We start from the raw sequence: 18,406 nt of genomic DNA, 5'->3' as shown, positions 1-18,406 counted from the left end.
CCGGGTCAATGCAGAGCGAACTTCCATTCATGGCTAACTTCCGATACTCCGTGCCTATGTAATCACTTTTTGCCGAAGAACGACATAATATTACCTTGTCCTGCCTTGGCTCCTTTACCTTTGGGTACATTCACGGCGGGCTTCTTCTTAGGCGGGGCCGGTTCATCTTCGGAGAATGACTCCCAAGAGGGCTCTTCACGGGTCACTGCGGACGAGTAAGCATGCTGAACAATACTAGAGCATAACAATGGTAACTGCACTTACCAAGATATCCCTCTTCATCCTTGACGGTCCGCTTCTTCATAACTTGCCTCTTACCGCGGCGACGTCCACCTTGTACAGTGACCTCTTCCTTTAATTCGGCGGGTTTGGGGGGCGGTGGTTGTTCAATAGGTGTTGGTTCTCGTTCTGGTTCGGGTTCATCATCGGCATCCGGCATCTCCTCGTCTACTTTTATATGAGTGACTTGTAGCTGAGTTTCTGAAGGTGGGGAAACATACCGTCGGCATCTTCATCTTCCATCATTTGCTTGAGTTTTTCTTCACGATCCTTCTTACTTTCGCGGTTAGTAGGAGCTGTCGATTTCTCCCCAGAATTGGGGAAGAGCTCCTCTTGCTCTCCCTCGGAAGCATCGTCTAGAACAACTGTGATATGTGAGTGGGGGTATTACTTGTCGGGTTGATGGAGTAACTGACCATCCTGACTTGGCTCCGTCTATTCAAAGTCAATACATAGAACTAAAATTTGAATAACATTGAGGACAATACTTACCGATAGGGCGGGTGTTGATGTCTTTTGCTTAGGTTTAGCCTTGGCAAATGAACTGAAAAGACTACCCTTCTGCTTGGGTGGTGCTGTCTTCGTGGCAGGTTTCGTTGATGATTGAGATTCACTCTCAGAAGTCGGCTGAGGCGTCTCTTCGGCATTACTTGCGGTCTTTGTTGGTGCCTCCTCCTTTTGCAGTGGCCGCTTGGTTGGGACTGTTGATTCGGCCTTGGGTTTCGGGGCCGGTGGAGGGGGACGTACTCCAGCGCGCCGCTTTTATAGAAAGACTTGTCAGCCTGAGGAAGTCTACGATGTAGAGGAAACTAACCTTCACATTGCGGTTCTGGATCATACCCCATTGCCCGCCACACTCCAAAGGGTCATCTTGTGCGTGCGCTGTCGCAGTTTCCCGACAGACGTCTGTTAAAGTATTCAGATCTTGTAGCACAGTAGGTTGGACGCTATACACATGGATCGTAGATATAGATTGGAAGGTGGATTTCGCATCTGTTTGCGTCCTTAAGTCAGCAATTGATGGTGCATTTATCGATCACCCAACGTACCTTCAAGATCCTCCTCCCGGGCAATTATAATGGATAGGACACGGGGAGAGTTTGATTGCACATCCCGACCCGGCATAGAGCTTGGGAGGTAGGGACTGCTCTGCATGACCTCGTCTTCGTCCTTTGCACGGCCGTTCGTCGTGGGAGCCTCTAGCGGTCTTTGGAATCCGGAGATGACGTAGGTTGCGTGCACACTCTGGGGTTTCTTCGCGTTTTCATTGTGATGGAATTCAAAGAGCATCCTAGTTGGTAAACATCAATTCATGATTTCTTTCACTGAGGGTTACAATTTGTTGACCGTACTGTTTGGCCTTGCTGGAGTGCACCTTCAAGGCGCGGCCCAAAGAGCGATAAGTAACCTAGAGATAACAATGAGTATTCAGAAGTTCGACAGTCATCCATGGTATAAAGGCTCACCGTGCGTCGCTCATTGAGGACATTTTCTGCAAGATACATCTTGAAGTCCATGGTGCCTTGAAGCTCTGAAGCTCTGAAGCCCGCAAGTTGCTTGACGCGTGCCGCCACAACCACTTAACGCGTATCAGTCAGCGGGTCTTGGCGCGCTCACTCCGCCTTGCGCGACGCATCGTTCTCTCTGCGACTTTCCATAGTTCAAGCCGGCGCTGTTGGACAGTCCGGCAGATCTTCACTGTCATCTCGATGGAGTCTTTTGATGTTCCAGACTCCACGGACTGGCTGGAGACACCTCTCTCTCTTCTCGCGCCTCTCGAATCTTCTCTTCGGTGTCAAGTCTGCAAGGACTTCTTCGATAATCCGGTCATAACCTCCTGCTCTCATACCTTTTGCTCACTTTGCATTCGCCGATGCCTCAGTACCGAAGGGAAATGTCCTGTTTGTCGAACTTCGGATCAGGAATTGAAACTGCGACGTAACTGGGCCGTTCAAGAGTTCGTCGAGACTTTCCAAAATGCGCGCCAAAGTGTTCTTGACCTCGCAAGGAAAGAGGCCGCGCATCTTAAAGGAGGCCGTGAAAATCGTGGACGTGAACCCTCTCCTAAAAAGCGCAAGGTAGATCATATGGACACGACAGAGGGGGCTCCAGCAGTGCAAGCCAGTCCACGCCGGACCCGAACGAGATCCCAACGGCTCAACGACGACGCGCCGAAACCTACACCAGCCTTTGGAGAAAATATTCAAGTCATAGAGGATAGTCAAGATGAAGCGGAGGGGGAAGAATATGTGCCCGGTTAGTCTCTCCAGACTTTTCGTGCCTACCGACAACCAATCTCACATACTAGCAGATGACGGGATGGTTGCTTGTCCAATTTGCCAGCGCAGAATGAAGGCGCATGCAGTATTCTCCCACCTCGATACTTGTCAAGGGGAAAAGGCTCCGACGCCACCATCTAGACCGACGGCCTTTAGGTATGCTTGTTCTACCAGCATGAATGGCGCTCTTGATTCTAATACGACTATTTCAAAGTTCATTACAGCCCCAATTACCTCGTGCCCAGGCATCCCCTGGCAAAGCCCCCGAGAGAATCCCCGCTATAAATTACTCCCTACTCAAAGATAATTTACTGCGCAAAAAATTGAGAGAGCTAGGAATTCCTGAATGGGGGCCTAAACCGTTATTGCAACGGCGACACACCGAATGGATGAATCTATGGAACGCTAATTGTGATTCGAGAATCCCTAAAACCAAACGGGCCCTTTTGCAAGAGCTGGATGTATGGGAAAGAACCCAGGGTGGAAACGCCACAGGGTCGTCGCAGTTTGTTACGAGCAACACTGTGATGCGCAAAGACTTTGATGCTGCTGGTTGGTCTGCAAGTCACGATACTGACTTCAAGCGTCTTATTGCGAATGCGCGCAAGAAGAGCGAGGCACAAGTGAGGTCCACAATCCCTGATGCAGCTGGACAATCTACGCGTGATCCCACGGCGGGCAGTGCTGTTCCAGCAGAAAGTCCACCCGTAGAAAGTCATCATAATATGGATCCTCGTGGCTCTTTTGATCCATCCCGCTGAGCAGCCTTCCAAAATTTCCTCGGCTAGCGGAGATCGGGTTCTAGGCTAACAAACCCGTTACTTTGCTTCCATCGGGCGGTCCTCGACCGATAGGTTTGAAAGCCGCCCAGTCAGCTGGGCCTCCGTATTTGCGTCTGCTTGACTTTGACGAGACGCCTCGCTCGATACTTGTGTCAAGCTGTCCAGCTCGGCAAGCTTCTTCCGTGTCTCCTCTGCTTCGATCTTCTCCTTGGCCTCGCGGTCAGTCTCCTCCAAAGACTCGAGCTCCTCGTCGATCTCGCCTTCGTTGATGACTGGAGCAGTCTCGTTCATAATACTGCCGACTTCGTCCACCTTGCTCATCTCCTCCCGCAACTCCTCTACCACATCCTCCACCCTCTCTGCACCTCCGATCTGAGTGTGCAGACCGCGAAGAACACCCGTGCTTGCCTCCATCACTTGCACAATCTCGACCTGACCAGCAGCTTGCTCGATCTTTGAATAGACTTCCTCCAACTGCGCGAGCGTATTGAGGCGTTGTTGCAGATTATGTTCAACGAGCTTCTTCGATTTGATTGCAGAGAGTGCCGAAATCCGATTCTTATTCGTGAGCGCGGTTTTCGCAGAAGCTGTCAATTCAGCAATCTTTTTCTCAAGGCCCTCCACTTGTTTTGTCATTGTTGATACAAGAGTCTTGATGGAGGCAATGGTTGAATCTTGTTCAGTGATATCTGCTGAGTCGCCCGCAGACTTGAATTTGATGGTCTGTGGTAATCAGCAAGTAATTCTATTAAAAATAATTGTATATAGCATTTGTTTACCTTCCCATCATAAGAAATCGCGCCAGAATCGCGAGACAAATAGACCAAAAGAACATCAAAATCTGCATCAGAAAGTTCAGTCGCATCGTGTAAGATATCCGCAAATTGCTCAATAAAGTTCTCTTTAGAGTATATAAGATTAAGTTTGGACGGTTTATGACCGGTAGCCTTTTTGACAATCATATCCGCTGCATCCTGGTACGCCGAAAGAAGAGGCCGATTAGTACAGTACTCACCCACTTACACACCAACTTCGGAACTTACCTTCAAATTCTCAACCAGTACTAATTCTTGTACCTGTACCTTGGGGGCAGATTCATCGGAACCAATAACAACACCCTTCAACTGCCGCAATCCCCAACTCATAACATTCCAAGGACTCAAAGCGCCAGGATCAACTATGCGCCATTGACTTTTCCTCAGGCATGCAGGATCGCTTTTGTAGACAGGCAAGGGCACCATAGTGCGCTTTTGCATGGCTTCATTCTGCACGAAGGAAACTAAAGTCAGCAATCAATTTCATGCTAGACCATATTATAAGGCAGCACCTACAAAGACAGCACCCAGTGCCACTGGTCTGCCAAGATCAGGCAGCTCCAGATCCCGCAACAGCGACTCATCCGTACGAAGGATGAGGTGGTCGGTCTTCTTCCGCCGAGGGGTACCAGTCTTCTGAGAGGTCGTCGATCCGGATCGTACACGCACCCCGCGAGATGAGGTGTATCCGCGCTTTGCGGCGCGATTCAGAGCATGTTCCCACGCTGCGACATTGATGGCATAACCGTCGGGGTTGGTCTTCTTCTGGAGAGCAAAGTCGGAGTATAGAGACGGAAGACGATTTCTGAGTGAAGAAGGTTGATTTTGTTAGCTATTTCTTTCAGCTGGCTAGTCCACGGAGCTTTGTGTTGGTCGTTGCTAGGTGGGATTTGGGGTCAGCGATACTTTCTGAATGCATCCTCGTTTTTGAGGATATAGTCGAGCAGCTCGCTCATAGTGTGGATTCGTAAATACAGTGGCCAGGAGTCAATGAGAACAAAGGTATATGGGGACCAGAATCGTGGGATGTGAGCTGAGGCTTGTCAAAAAGTGTTGTTGTTGCAGAGTCGTCGTCAACAACTGAAAAGTGGACCCGAGAAGGTGGCCGCTCTCCGCAGCTTATCGATAAGGATAAGGCCATTTTTGCTGCCTCAAGATGGCCCGACGCTGCATTTCTTGGGCGTTTTGTAAGATATCAAAAAGTGTTGGCTATGAGGAGATATCATTATATGTTTCTGGGCTTGCTTAAATAGTACTGTTAACTACTGTAGCTATCATAATTCTCTATTCATTGGGATAGCGCCCTTGATATAATTTAATCTCGATACTGGTGTGGTGCTATATCGAGATATGGTTGTTCTGCAAATGCCCACTACCCATTGGCAATGGGTTCAGCGGATGTGATATTTCAGATTCTTCCACGCAGCCCTATATACACCATACACGATTACTGCTTAATTTGAATGACTGAACTAGATTTATCCTCCAGCGTTCCTTACCTATTACCCGTTGAAGTGAATTGCCTTCATCAACTGCTACACCTCAACCTTTTCGAATATCAAGCTTAGATTGCCGACCAGCAGATTCAAGAAACCCTAACGGCCTACAATGGAAGTTTCACTTCCTATAAGACTCGTATGTGTCTACCGTTCATTTTGGAGTGCATCGGCTAGTTTCAATAGAAACCACAAAAACTGACTGGCATCAGCTCATGCCCTGTCGAGGTTTTAGATTTGATATTCAGCTTCCTATCGCTAGCTGAGTGGTATAACCTCTGTCTGGTTACCCGGGACCTCCGCAAAAATGCCGAGCCCTTCCTCTACTCCAAGATTCAATGGGGCTGGCAGGATATTCACAAGCCTCCTCCAATGGTTCTATCTCTACGGACTGTTAACAGCCTGAACTGGCTTCCTATGTCAAAAGCCTCAAGCTCGAGGGCAAATGGCGCTTTAATTTTGGATACTGGTCTGCAATCGTTTCTATTAGGGTTTCTGAATCAGATTTAGGAAGCGAGATTGCCTTTATTCAAAAGACTGGGGTACCTTATAGCGACCTTTGGATACGGGAGATACAAAAAGGCGTTGCGGACGCTATACTCGCACTTCTTCTGGCGCAGCTTTCAAATCTCAGATTTCTAGATATCGAGCCTCTTTTCCTGGAACGTACAATTTTCATCGGAATAATACTGAAATCAACTATATGTGATCGTGGAAAATATCGACTACCCGACTTTTATGATCTTCGGGATACATCGATCATCTTCCGGGAAGGTTGGGATGTAGCGCGCATGCGCGAGAAGTTTCAACATACTGCAGATTTATTGCCACTGTTTTATCTTCCAAATGTCGAACATCTGGCCGTGTCAATTCGAAGTACTTCTGTATATAAATGGCCCACTGAGAAATTCCCTAGCCCGCCGATGTTGAAGTCGCTTTGTTTGAAATCTATAAGGGAGAAATATCTCATCGATATAATCCCACTGGCCAAAAATCTCGAAAAGTTGACCTGGAGATAGTATTATGATTTTGACTTGAAATATAATATCAACTCCCCAATGGTCGACCTAGATCAGATTGATACCGCACTATCTCTCGCCCCTCCTAACTTGACAGAAATCAACATCGAGGCTGACGTTGAGCTTGGAGGCCATGATATTGATTACCCAGAGGCTGGTATCAAGGAATCTTTTAAGAAGCTCATCAATCTACACCAGGTCAAGAAACTTCAAACTCCTTTTGCCTTCCTCATTGGCTTTGTTGAAGATACCACAAAACGACTACAAAATTCTTTGCCAAGAAACATCGAATTTCTCACCCTAACATACAATCTGACTGAACAGGAGGGCCAATACAGTTCAGATATGCCCGAATGGGACTGGGAGGATGAGAATATTTTTGAATTGCTTCGGTCATGGCTGAATGATTGGGAATCGTGCACGCCCTGCCTGCGCGGAATTCGAATCGTTCAAATTCCAAGGGACGACATGGGAATGTGGGACTCGTCTTTGATAGATCGTCTGAGCCATTTAAGTGTTCAGACTGGTATTCATATTGAACTTTCTCCAATCGACTAATGATACCATAATGTTTTGCATTTGAAAAGAAAACCCTGAAGTATTGACCGTACGAAAATCCTAGGATCCAAGTTCTGGGCTAAGAACTTGGACTTTGGCAAATCTGGATTTGATCTATAGTATCAATTCCTCCTGCCAGAGTAGCCAGGTCATATGGCTCCAGCCAGTACAGAGGGCTCTGTACCAACCTGCGGACCTAGCACAGTCAATTCCTCATTTTGATTCCTCACTTTGCACAAACAAGTTGCAACCCCAAATATCCTATCATAGATGTTAGCTACAAGTTTGTTCTTATAAAATGGATTTATCTCTCGCAACTCACCTTTGAACCTGTTGCACATGGGTACCTTGCGACAGGCGGGTTACCATCTGAAGATACAATCGCAGCAATTCTTGCATTTTGATCTTTGAGGGCTGTTGTATGAGTGTTATAATATAGCTGAGTGACCCAGACTTCAGCACAACCAGCGTCATTCTTGTGTGTGGTGCCCTCTGCGCCTCCTCCCCTTACCCAGGTCTTTTGACACTCCACCAGAATCTTTGCAGCTGGACTGTTTTCCACTGTATAGGCGAAAGGCATTGAACCTTTCATAGAAGAAGATATGATAATCTCATTTCCAAAGGCAAGAACAGACACAGTCTTTGGCTTGTCTTTATCTTTCATCAAAGGATCCGCACAATCGGTGGCTGCAAGAAATGTGGTTCGTTTCACAGGGAGGATGGTTGTTTGGTCACCATCAACTATGTATATCAGTGCGACAACCACGGCTAGTGTAATTTATTCTAGAGTTATAGGGAGAATGATGTTTCTTATGTCTGGATTTTGGTATAAATTGAAAGGAGTTAATGACAGATCTACCTAGCTCTGTCATTGTAGGTACATATACAATACGGGACCAATGCGAGACACATATCAAAGCACAGTGCCAGCCAAGCATCACGCATAAACCAGGGAAAGCTGGACATCGGTTTGACAGAAAACCTTGCCACCGTGTGAAAGACATGCGTAGCTACTCATATTACACCGGTAATTAGATTTATCTATAGATCGAAGCTTTGAAGTATACCACGGTGAAGTTGATCTATTCTTATATGCTATGAAGGGATATTAATGTCATGCCTAGGCTCGTTCAAAGTCATCATTCGGCGCCTCCTCAGGGTTTATAGGCCCCGGATTCAGTTTGAGATTCCCTGCATCCAGCTGCGCCGGAAGTCCAATCAACGAGCGACGATGGCTACGCTTATCGAGTTTCTCGCTGATCTCCTCTGTACCAATTGGATCTTCCGTGGGTGTCTCATTTGACCCATTGAAACCCCTCGCCTCGAGGTATTCCACCTTCACGGCATGTCGCAGATTATCCACGAATGTTTGCATCTCGGGCATAGGGAAAACACCATCTGCCTCTAGATCATCTGCGTAGAGACGCTCCGCCTCTTCAAGGCAAGATGACGCCAGGGAAGGTTTACCTGCCTTCAACCACTGGTCGGCAGCGAGAACACTCCACATTCCAGCTTTGCGTCGACGGGCACCCCACTTTGCTCCAGTCGCAGGGGTCTTTGAGGCATAGCATGCGGCTACCCGTTCCATAAAAAGAATCTGACCGATCGACTCAACCAAGCCAAAGTCCATGACCCGCATGGCCCATCTGGCAGCAGTCTCAGTGGCAGATCCACCGCGAGATTTCAGGAGCTCCACAGCCAACGTGAGAGAGCGAAGTGCATGGGGTGCGTCCGAGCATCTCGTGAGATAAGAGTAGCAGGCAGTTTCAAACATTTGATCAATGCTTTCCAGCTTTATTTTAGCTGACATGGCGAGTGGATTTAAAAGCATGCTCACGGCACACATCTCGTGCGCACCAGCGTGATATTTCCAAGCCTTGTCATTTCCAAAGTCCGAACGAATCATGTCATATGTTGATGATGCAAGTTTCCAATCACGAAGCATAAAGGCGAAATCGGCCATTTTCCGGAGCGTAGCTTCAGCGGACTCTGGCGCGTAAAAGTTTTGTACTGAATCGTAATTCCCACTGTTCCCACCCGAGGAGCCAATTCCCGAACGTGAACTGGAGCCGAAGGGCCATCGCCGTGACACAGCTGCGAGCCTGCCGCTAATACCACGTCTCCGAGAGGCAACTTGGTCGTTCCAAACAGCGACCCTGTTTTCCATGAATGGAATTACTGATTGTACCATGAGTTCTCGGACAAAGCTCTTGATTGCCGTGGCGTCTGAGTCGAAGAGATATGGCGTTCCATCTGTACCCAGGTCCACAAGTGTTTCTAGGGTAGGATTTGGTTTAGCATATAGCCCACGTTCAAGAGTGTAAGAATCAAACGAACCTGCTTCTCCAACACCCGACAGGTGTTCTCGGGGAGACAACCACTCGCACTGGGGGACTTGGGTACTATCATCATCAGTAACCACACACTGACTGCTGCGTAGCCTCAATAGGTGACAATGTAAGCCAAAATGCCTTTTCATTTGATCATATAGTTTAGTGGACTCCATGATATCGTCTCTTTCTTCATCGTGTATCAAAACATAGTATCGAAGATAGTCTTGCTGAATCCAGTCCGGTAGTCGCGCTTCACCAGTACTGCTTTCAGCGTAAAGCTGGCGAAGGGTTTCCAGAGGCGTCGTATTGCGAGAGCTAATTGCAATGACACTGGCGACAGGGTGATTGAATGTTTCGTGGGGCGTGGCAGACGTTGACGATAAAAGCTGGCGCAGATATAGCTTGCACAGTGGTGTTGTAGCCGGTACTCCCAATACATCTTTCGCATAAATCGGCCCTCCCAGCGCATATTCACCCGTATTCAACTGCTTCTCTAGGACCTCCTCCATCTGGCTCAAAGAGGAATCCCACCCCGCATCCCGACCATACCCTTTGAGATTCACAAAACGCACTCCATAGTCTTCCCAAGCGCGACTTGAACCAACACTATCCCGAATAACCACTTTCCCCGATATTGTTTCACCAAACGGTCTAATCAAATCCCAGAAGCCTCCTTTGAACCCCTTATTCCTGACCAGCGCATCGGTGTCCTCGGAGGCATATACCGCAACTGTTGGTGAAAATGCCCGAATAATCAATGACCTGATATCTTCGGAACCTTCAGAACGTCCATCGAATGGGGATCCGATTGATGACCGAGCCAATTGCGGGGTGGACGATCGACCAGAGCGGGATGTCGGTGACGCGGATCGGATAGGTAATTCGGCGGTTGCAGATGGCAGTGGTGAAGTTGGAGATGACCCTGTACGGGCATCTGCCAACTCTGCATCCAAGGAGGCTGTGGTCTCGCTTTCATCCGGGTATCGTGACTTGGACACGTTTCGCGCAACGCCGGGGGAGAAGGACGGCGGAGGTTTCACCGGAGTACCATCTCCGGGCGATGTCATGGACACCGACTGCTCTTGATGAACCTAAAAGCTAATACTTCGAAGACTGGCAGATCCCCATGGACTGCGCTGAACCAAGAACAAAAGAGTATGCAGCTGTGGGGAAAATTTGGGTAGCCAAATGTATGCGAAAACAAAGATCAGGCTCCGATGTGGCGGCAGGAAGGCTAAATCGATTAGAATGCCTCGGCGTTTGTGGCTTTGGTTTTTTGCGAGCTGGACCAGATAAAGTAGGGGACTGAAGGCTGGAAAGTAAGAGAGCCAAATGTAGACTATGAGCCGCAATGGTCTTGTAGTTTGAGATGAAGTCGAAGTTGACGTCGAAGATGGAGCTGGGCTTGTCCGATGCGCGCAATCGGATTTGCGGGTGATGCAACCACGTGAGCTTATCGAATGATCGACTCATCTTTTTTCGTCTCAGGGAAGGATTTATTTTGTATAATTCACAATTTCTGTAAATGCAATACCTCTGACTCATTTTTTACCTACTGTGAGTCTCATGGAGGCTACAGTCAATGACCAGACTGAGTCAACTGGGGTCTTTATTTGAGGCCTGTCGCCTGTCCCTCAATTACGGTCCACCACTCCACCCTCGCAGCTTGCGTCTTTTAACTCGCCGATACAGCTATTCTAAGTCTTTCCTCCGGACTTATTCCGTCAATTACCACAGTCTCATGCGCAGCCGTGAATCTTTATCGCATTCCCCCGACCGAGCGAGTAAAAGAAGACGCATATCGACCTCCCTGTCGCGAGGGGCTTTGCGCGAAGAAATGGCACCAGCCCACCCCACTATCGAGCTCACCCCAATCGAGAGCACACTCCGAACACTCCTTTTAGACGTTGCGAAGCACATTCAAGAGAAAGGTGTCGTGGAAGAAGGTAGTGATGTGGTGAAACACCCGGAGACAGTGCTGCGATTCACAGGCGGATGGGTTCGCGACAAGCTACTTGGTGTCGATAGCCATGATATTGATGTGGGGATCAGCAGTATGACAGGATATCAGTTCGGTATCTCATTGAAGGAATACCTGGATAGTCCTGAGAACCTGGAGAAATACAAGAAAGGGCTGCCCAAAGGGGAACTGAATGATGCGATTGTCAGTCTGCATAAAATTGACGCCAACCCCGAAAAATCAAAGCACCTGGAGACAGTCACAACTAAGATTTTCGGACGGGACATTGATCTGGTCAACTTGCGCAAAGAAACATACACGGATGATAGTCGTAATCCGCAAATGGAATTCGGTACAGCAGTCGAGGATGCTTTGCGACGCGATGCGACAATTAATGCACTTTTCTACAACCTCAATGACTCGTGTCTAGAGGACTTGACCGAGAGAGGGCTAGACGACATGAACAAGAAAATCGTCCGCACACCATTGGAGCCATATCAAACCTTCAAGGATGACCCTCTGCGTGTGCTTCGGTTGATTCGATTTGCAAGCCGATTGGAGTATCGAATCGACGAGGAAGCGGAGAAGGCCATGCGGAACGAGGATATCAGCGCCGCATTGAAGCTGAAGATCAGCAAGGAACGTGTCGGAACCGAGTTGGAGAAAATGCTGCGCGGTTAGTTTAACTATTTTGTGCTTTTCCAATTTGTTGGTTCTTCTCTTTTTGTCTAATGCGGTCCAAAATATTCCAGGTCCCCATCCTCTCCATGCTCTGCAGTTCATCGATCGAATCGGACTTTATTCGACCATCTTTGCCAATCATCAAGACAACACCATCGTCGATATATCGACCTGGCCTCTTGCGTATAATACTCTCCAGCAGCTACTACACCCAGAGCCTGGGGATCTTCAAGCCGAGATCAACCGTCTTCGCGGGATTCTCCTGCACGACGACAGTAGCGCATACTATGCCTGGATGATTGCAACATTTGCCCCGTGGACATCAGTTCCAACAAGAATCCTTCCTGGCGGCAAAACTAAGCCGCTTCCCCCTCGGGCTGTTGAGGTTGCCCGAGACAGCCTGCGATGCGATAACAAGAATCTGAATATTCTTCGAGACGCGACATTAAACTTTGCCGATATCATCAAATGCAAGAACAGCCTCCTCGCCAAGGAAATCAACGGGACACCCGCCGAGATCCGACAACAGGTCGGACTGCGTATTCGGAGTTGGGGCAAGGACTGGAAGTTGTGTATGGTACTGGCCATCCTTCAAGAGGTCATGCAGGGGCGAGACTTCCCTCAACGTAAGAACATCATACTTCTACACTCACCAGCCTATCCACTGAATGACCTAATATGCTAATGAGTCGATGACAGTGCTCCGGGAATACAACCAATTCCTCACGTACATTGTAGATAGTGACCTAGAAAACGTATGTGACCTGAAACCCCTCATCAACGGGGCCGAGATTATGCAGACTTTAAAAGCACCCAAGGGCCCATGGATGAGCAAAGCGACGGCGCTGGCGATGGAATGGCAATTGTTGCATCCCGCGGGCGACAAAGCGGCAGCGTTGGACGCGCTCGCCCAAAAACGCGCAGAGTTGGGATTGTGACGGGCGAGTGACAAAGCGGGAAAAAATAAAATAAAATAGAAAACCAAATTCAGAGATTATACCCACCTTCTTCAACTACTTCTATTTCACTTTAATATTCAGCACCGTCCACATAGTAAATGGACTTAATCCGAAAAGAGGCCCGTCAGGTCCTCCAGCAAAATCCCTGGAATCGACCTTCGAGCTTGGATTCTGCGGTGTCGGCCCGATTGAACCTCGCGGGAGTGTGGGCGGACGTGTCTTCCCACGAGAACTCCTCCTATTTAGATGTAAGTGGATATTAAGGCTAATTTGTAGTATTGGAGAGGGAAATGCTAATCAAAGAGTAGACCTGTGAGAGTTTGTATGCTGCCCTCAGCGTCCTACAGGCTGGCTATGATCCGGAACTGCCACAGGACAGCACAAAGGAAGCTACCGCTATTAACGAATTGGGCCAATGGGCTGCCCAGCTAGCTTTGCCCTCATCAGAGTTTGCAGTGAACTTCGAGGAGGATGCTGAAGTCACCGATGGTATGTGGCCCTTACATCCAAAGTGAGACTTGGTGGGAAAACAGCCATACTGACAGACGAGCAGAGGAGAAATATGCCCAAGAGACAAGCCGCCTGAAATCAGAATTGGCATTGGAACTCATCACTTTGGTTGAGGAAAATATTGGATCAAATACAGATGATCAACCGATGACTGGATCTTTAGATCTCATTGTCGCCATGGCAAGCTTCACCTCTGAGAAAGATCCATGGACCACAAAAGCTAGCAACGACTATGCTGAGGCATATCTCAATATAAAGTGTCAGAACGATCTCTGGTTGATCATCGAGAGACTTTTGAAAGAGAAGATCAGGCCCTTGTTTACAAAAACTAAGAATCCAGCTATCACGAGCGAGGGCCGCAAGAATCTTCACCCCATGCCGCGGACCCCCTTTGAGGGAGGGGCATTGGACGATTCTACAAAGCCATGGAAGAACACTCATATTTATGCCCCGGCGGTGCTATCTTGGATCATATGTCAATATAAGGTATGAGCATAGTGGCCCTGGTATTCAACTACTTTTATACTGACACGTACAAGCCTGTTGACAAGGCCAATCTTGAAGCACACTTCCTGCTACTTGTACCTGCCATGCTAGCCTTGATAGACGACAGTACCATTGCATTCAAGATAAAAGGCTGCGATCTGCTACATCAAATATTGAAGCCCATCCAGGAAAGCGGCTCTGATATTCTCCTTCGAACCAATCTGGTCTCGGTTTTCCAAGAAGCCATCACGGCATGCCTTCTCTCTTTACCGAGCATCACACCAGAAAACAGCTCTCTGAAGATACTCGGTGCAGCATACCCTGCTCTCCTTGCCCTTCTGAAGGCAACTTATCAACCCACCTCGAAGGTGCCAACTGCAAAGGCGGAGAAGAATATGGAATCATATATCACCACTATCACAAAAATTTTTCGATCGAATCTGATATCATCCTTCCATCACATCAGCTCGTCCACGCCCGCATCTGCTACCACAGCTTCAGCTGTCTCCTTCCCGCATCCACGTCTATCAACCTTCCTTCTCGGATGGATATCCACTTTCATCTCCGAGCTGGGAATCCACTCAACTAAATACCTTCAAGATATCATTCCGATCCTATATACAACTCTTTCAAATCCGTTCGGGACGGCACATCCCCCACTCCTCTTCGCAGCGACTTCAACAACCAAAATTACCATCTTGAATGCCCACCCTCGTATATGGAGGTGGCGCGGTGAAATTTTAGGTGGTCTGGCAGCATGCTGGCTCCACGTTGTTGAAGAAAAAAAGTCTCGGGGAAGCATATCTCCCTCAGAACTAGATGAATTATCCCGGGCCTTGCAAAGTACAGCTTTTGCGTTCAAGCATGCACTGCAGAACCCTGTTCCTATTACTGGTCGAGCTCCGGATCCGGACCAGCTTGCTGCTAAGGAAGAAGTGCAGAGCGGGTTTAAGGCTCTGGTTGATGCGGACCCGGAGCTAGAGGGTCTTTTTTGTCCGGATATTGCAGACTCGCAATCTTAATTCTAATACAAAACACGATTTCCAAAGGTTCAGCTCACTGTTAATCTACCCTCTTCTACAAATTGCCAATCAAAACATTGAGTATATTTCTGAGGGTATCAATCTGAAACGAAGAACTAGATCATAAGAAACTCCAATGCTATCATCACGCATCAACACGTTGCTTGAAGAGACTTTTCCCCCGTAGCCATTGGCGATACCGTTTATATCGCTTCTTCTGGTAATCTTCCCCAACAACAGTGAGACCCTCGTCAGAGATATTTAGAAACTCCACGTAATCAAGCATGTTTTCTTCAGCATTTGCCTCAAGCACAGCCTCTTCCACGTTACACCTATCAGCGTATTCCACAAGATCGGAGTTCGGCCCATGTTCACGCAGGGATGCGGCGGTCATTCCGTCCTCCGAAGCCACGACCAGCGGGACTTTGAGTGGATGATTGATGTATCGTTCATATTCTTCTGCTTCGGTCCCTGTAACGGATGGGTTCAATGAGTCACTGACTAATTGGCCGAGTGTCCATTGAGCAATTTGTGCTTTGCTGGGTGTTGTCTGGGTGTTTGGGGCGTTTATGGGTGGGATTCGGGAGCTTTGTGGCATTTCGAAAGTCGGCTCCTTGATTATCCCAGACAGTGGAGGCTGTTTGGAGGAAGATGGAGGCTGTTGTCGCCATATATCGGGAATCTCTGGAACCGGTGGTGTTGCAGCTCCCGAGGCACGACTGAGGTTGTCAGATGGCTCTTGTATCTTCACACTTCTGGTTGAGGGGCGATCGCGGTGACTCTGGTCTGGTGGAATACGAGGTACGAATGGACTTAAATCTGGGGGTGCTTGTCCTGGCCGAATTTGTGGTGGATAGCGCGAGGTCGAATTCATCTTGTAAGAGAAAACCTTGGAAAGGGTAGACAAGGCGAGTGGACGGTAGTACTCTAGCCAGTAATCGTCGATATGTGAGAGCGGCTCCCTTGGACGCGATGGAAGTGGTGGGACTTCTCGATCTTTCAGATTATCAGGGGTGTACCAAGATATGTAGTTCGGGCGTTTCTTCTCCAAGTAAGATCTCGGATCAGAATGATGCAGATAGTAGTCTGTGGACAGGTCCCAAAGCATCGGGGCGCCTTGCGCATAGATGTAATTGCCAAGGAAAAGGTTATATGCCTCTTGCCGCTGAGCATCGAGGAAGGAGTTGTTATAGTATCGCTTGAAGCTCTCAACCATGTCCCGCGAGTGGCTACTCCATTGGTTGGTTTTCCGATATGTCGCCATGGTATTCACTAGATGAGAACCTCCGTATTGGATGGCAATGGTGTCACCATGATCGTGCCACATGTTAGTGAAGAGATTGACGGCGTCTGTATCATACTCGACGGTCTTCTCATCAAGAACACCAAGTGCATGTAATTGATGCCCCAGAGCACGTTTGCCAATCACAAATTGTGCGGCATTTGTCCGGTCGAGACAATCTATGCAATTCGTTCGTGCGACACCATTTTGTATTTGCAGTCCCGACTCCACGTCATTACCATTCTTGAAGAACCCGGTCTTTGGGATGATATCACCTGCTATTCCTTCCAGCGTTTGTATAACATCCTGATCACGGCTCTTCGAAGCACGGCTCATGTCCCATGCTTTGTATATTAGTTTCTTCTCTGGTGGGAGGAATTGATTTAAATATTCCACGGCGTTCGTGAACTCTTTGAGGAGTTTTGATTCTCTCGGTGTCCTCTCCCGTGACTTGACGAGGTTCAGAATATATATCGGTGCACCGTACCTCTCAAAAAGATTATCAAAGTGCAAAGCTGCGGCTGAATAAAACGGGTCGACCAGGTTCAACTCAATGTCCGGCTTTGGCGAGACTCCGGTGTTTTCTTGCGTCCAATAGAGAGGGATACTCCCACGGTGTTGGACATACGATGTGTAATTGGGGTTCGCATGCAAGGTAGGGCCAGCGGAATGAAAGGAGGTTGTCGTCTGCTCAGAAACAATTTGCTCGGTCTCGACGTCGTTGGCAACAAACCCCAAATCATTTGCACCGCGCTTCAGGAAACGAGCTCCAGCAAAGAATCGAGACCTACGGGCAATAATGGTTATATAAATCAATCGCCCATAGACGCTCATCTTAGATTGATCCACATATCCATGAGTGATCGGAATGCACCAATCATAAGGTTTTTTGAATGTTTCTTCTGCTGGGGTGAGCAGATGGTTATTCCAGACGAACATTGTATTGTAATCAGGACACTCGGGCCTGGCCAGTCCATCATGGTGCATTTTCCTTTCCCGGCAGATGTTATGCTGTAATGTCCGGGTAATATCATAGGAGTAGCTGAAATAAAATGATCGTGTGAGATCAAGATTATTGAGGATCGCCTTGTATCGTTCTTCTTCGGACTGCTTTTCGGGTTTAAGACGAGATGCCTCTGCTGTAGTCAATGAGATGAGCTCGGTCTCATCTATCTGATAGATGTTGTGTCCTCCTAGAATGGCAACTTGGCTTCGTTTGGTCACAAGCAACATGTAATACGCTCCAGTGAACCGTATGAAACCAAGCAATGCCCAGGCACTGGTTTTCTGTTTCAAGCCACCAGAGCTTTTATTTCCATCATCAATTGCATCCAGTAGCTGGACCATTTCTCTCTTGGTATAGACCATATCATCCTCCGTCACGCTCAACTCGCCCGTCTCAGAAGTGCGATCTATTTTCAAGATTCGGAATCGCGTCTCTGCAAGGTTGATACCCACTATATAGAAACGTGTGGCAGTCTCATAAAGGGTGAATTTGTGCATCCGATTCAAGCCCTCGTCTTCAAGATCCACGCCCGACCGATGTTTCTGTGCAGAAATCGGTGACGATTCTCGTTCAAAGGAGGTAGCAACACGTGGCTCTTCATCTTCCTCCTCGGGTGGTATCTCTGATGATACTGAATGTTCCGCGGTAAGTACGCTATTTGAGTCGACTTGCGCAGCGCGAACAGCCGTCACTGATCTGTTTGATGTCGGGGTACCCGATCCCCCGGACTCACTATCCACTTGCTTCTTTTTAGGCTTTTGTTCATTGCTGGAGGGTAAGTGATGGTCATCAACATGAGGATCAGATACTGGACCAATCAAGGTCACATCGTCGAAGCTTTCCATCGCCAAAGCGATGAATCCAAAGCTGTCGATCGAGGCGAAGTTGGAGAAACGCTGAGCTTTCCCCGCGTGACGTCGTTAGGTATTTTGGCCTGAG

General features: G+C 48.2%; 9 protein-coding genes across 9 annotated transcripts; 4 read left to right on the top strand and 5 right to left on the bottom strand.

Moving 5' to 3' along the window:
* Positions 1 to 62: 62 nt before the first annotated feature.
* N7469_007386 (uncharacterized protein) lies at positions 63 to 1,796 on the bottom strand (the record flags this gene model as incomplete). Its single annotated transcript, XM_056646304.1, has 9 exons — positions 63 to 205; positions 265 to 447; positions 501 to 644; positions 696 to 714; positions 772 to 1,038; positions 1,094 to 1,272; positions 1,329 to 1,570; positions 1,632 to 1,687; positions 1,746 to 1,796. The coding sequence occupies 9 exons, from the start codon at positions 1,794 to 1,796 to the stop codon at positions 63 to 65; spliced, it is 1,284 nt and encodes a 427-aa protein (XP_056499745.1).
* A 192-nt stretch (positions 1,797 to 1,988) lies between these two features.
* rad18 (E3 ubiquitin-protein ligase RAD18) lies at positions 1,989 to 3,319 on the top strand (the record flags this gene model as incomplete). Its single annotated transcript, XM_056646303.1, has 3 exons — positions 1,989 to 2,535; positions 2,588 to 2,714; positions 2,773 to 3,319. 3 exons carry the CDS (start codon positions 1,989 to 1,991, stop codon positions 3,317 to 3,319), a joined length of 1,221 nt encoding a protein of 406 aa, XP_056499744.1.
* Positions 3,320 to 3,376: 57 nt separating this feature from the next.
* Positions 3,377 to 5,111, bottom strand: N7469_007384 (putative vacuolar sorting protein SNF7 family protein; the record flags this gene model as incomplete). Its single annotated transcript, XM_056646302.1, has 5 exons — positions 3,377 to 4,063; positions 4,120 to 4,314; positions 4,384 to 4,605; positions 4,672 to 4,960; positions 5,062 to 5,111. The coding sequence occupies 5 exons, from the start codon at positions 5,109 to 5,111 to the stop codon at positions 3,377 to 3,379; spliced, it is 1,443 nt and encodes a 480-aa protein (XP_056499743.1).
* Positions 5,112 to 6,709: 1,598 nt separating this feature from the next.
* N7469_007383 (histidinol phosphate phosphatase HisJ family protein) lies at positions 6,710 to 7,228 on the top strand (the record flags this gene model as incomplete). The annotated part of the gene is made up of 1 exon (XM_056646301.1): positions 6,710 to 7,228. One exon carries the CDS (start codon positions 6,710 to 6,712, stop codon positions 7,226 to 7,228), a length of 519 nt encoding a protein of 172 aa, XP_056499742.1.
* A 149-nt stretch (positions 7,229 to 7,377) lies between these two features.
* Positions 7,378 to 7,627, bottom strand: N7469_007382 (uncharacterized protein; the record flags this gene model as incomplete). Its single annotated transcript, XM_056646300.1, has 2 exons — positions 7,378 to 7,489; positions 7,551 to 7,627. 2 exons carry the CDS (start codon positions 7,625 to 7,627, stop codon positions 7,378 to 7,380), a joined length of 189 nt encoding a protein of 62 aa, XP_056499741.1.
* A 721-nt stretch (positions 7,628 to 8,348) lies between these two features.
* On the bottom strand, positions 8,349 to 10,628 carry N7469_007381 (TRAPP III-specific subunit 85 family protein; the record flags this gene model as incomplete). Its single annotated transcript, XM_056646299.1, has 1 exon — positions 8,349 to 10,628. One exon carries the CDS (start codon positions 10,626 to 10,628, stop codon positions 8,349 to 8,351), a length of 2,280 nt encoding a protein of 759 aa, XP_056499740.1.
* Positions 10,629 to 11,143: 515 nt separating this feature from the next.
* Positions 11,144 to 13,140, top strand: N7469_007380 (tRNA adenylyltransferase; the record flags this gene model as incomplete). The annotated part of the gene is made up of 3 exons (XM_056646298.1): positions 11,144 to 12,197; positions 12,274 to 12,828; positions 12,902 to 13,140. 3 exons carry the CDS (start codon positions 11,144 to 11,146, stop codon positions 13,138 to 13,140), a joined length of 1,848 nt encoding a protein of 615 aa, XP_056499739.1.
* A 119-nt stretch (positions 13,141 to 13,259) lies between these two features.
* On the top strand, positions 13,260 to 15,179 carry N7469_007379 (Tti2 family protein; the record flags this gene model as incomplete). Its single annotated transcript, XM_056646297.1, has 4 exons — positions 13,260 to 13,409; positions 13,470 to 13,650; positions 13,715 to 14,157; positions 14,211 to 15,179. The coding sequence occupies 4 exons, from the start codon at positions 13,260 to 13,262 to the stop codon at positions 15,177 to 15,179; spliced, it is 1,743 nt and encodes a 580-aa protein (XP_056499738.1).
* Positions 15,180 to 15,324: 145 nt separating this feature from the next.
* On the bottom strand, positions 15,325 to 18,312 carry N7469_007378 (phosphatidylinositol-3,5-bisphosphate 5-phosphatase; the record flags this gene model as incomplete). Its single annotated transcript, XM_056646296.1, has 1 exon — positions 15,325 to 18,312. The coding sequence occupies one exon, from the start codon at positions 18,310 to 18,312 to the stop codon at positions 15,325 to 15,327; it is 2,988 nt and encodes a 995-aa protein (XP_056499737.1).
* Positions 18,313 to 18,406: the final 94 nt, after the last annotated feature.

Source organism: Penicillium citrinum (genome assembly GCF_028827155.1).
Source record: "Penicillium citrinum strain IBT 23319 chromosome Unknown utg000006l:1.0-3011923.0:1.0-3012962.0, whole genome shotgun sequence".
Taxonomy (NCBI): Eukaryota; Fungi; Ascomycota; class Eurotiomycetes; order Eurotiales; family Aspergillaceae; genus Penicillium; species Penicillium citrinum.
Note: the sequence above shows the minus strand (reverse complement) of the source record. Positions and strands in the feature narration are given on the sequence as shown.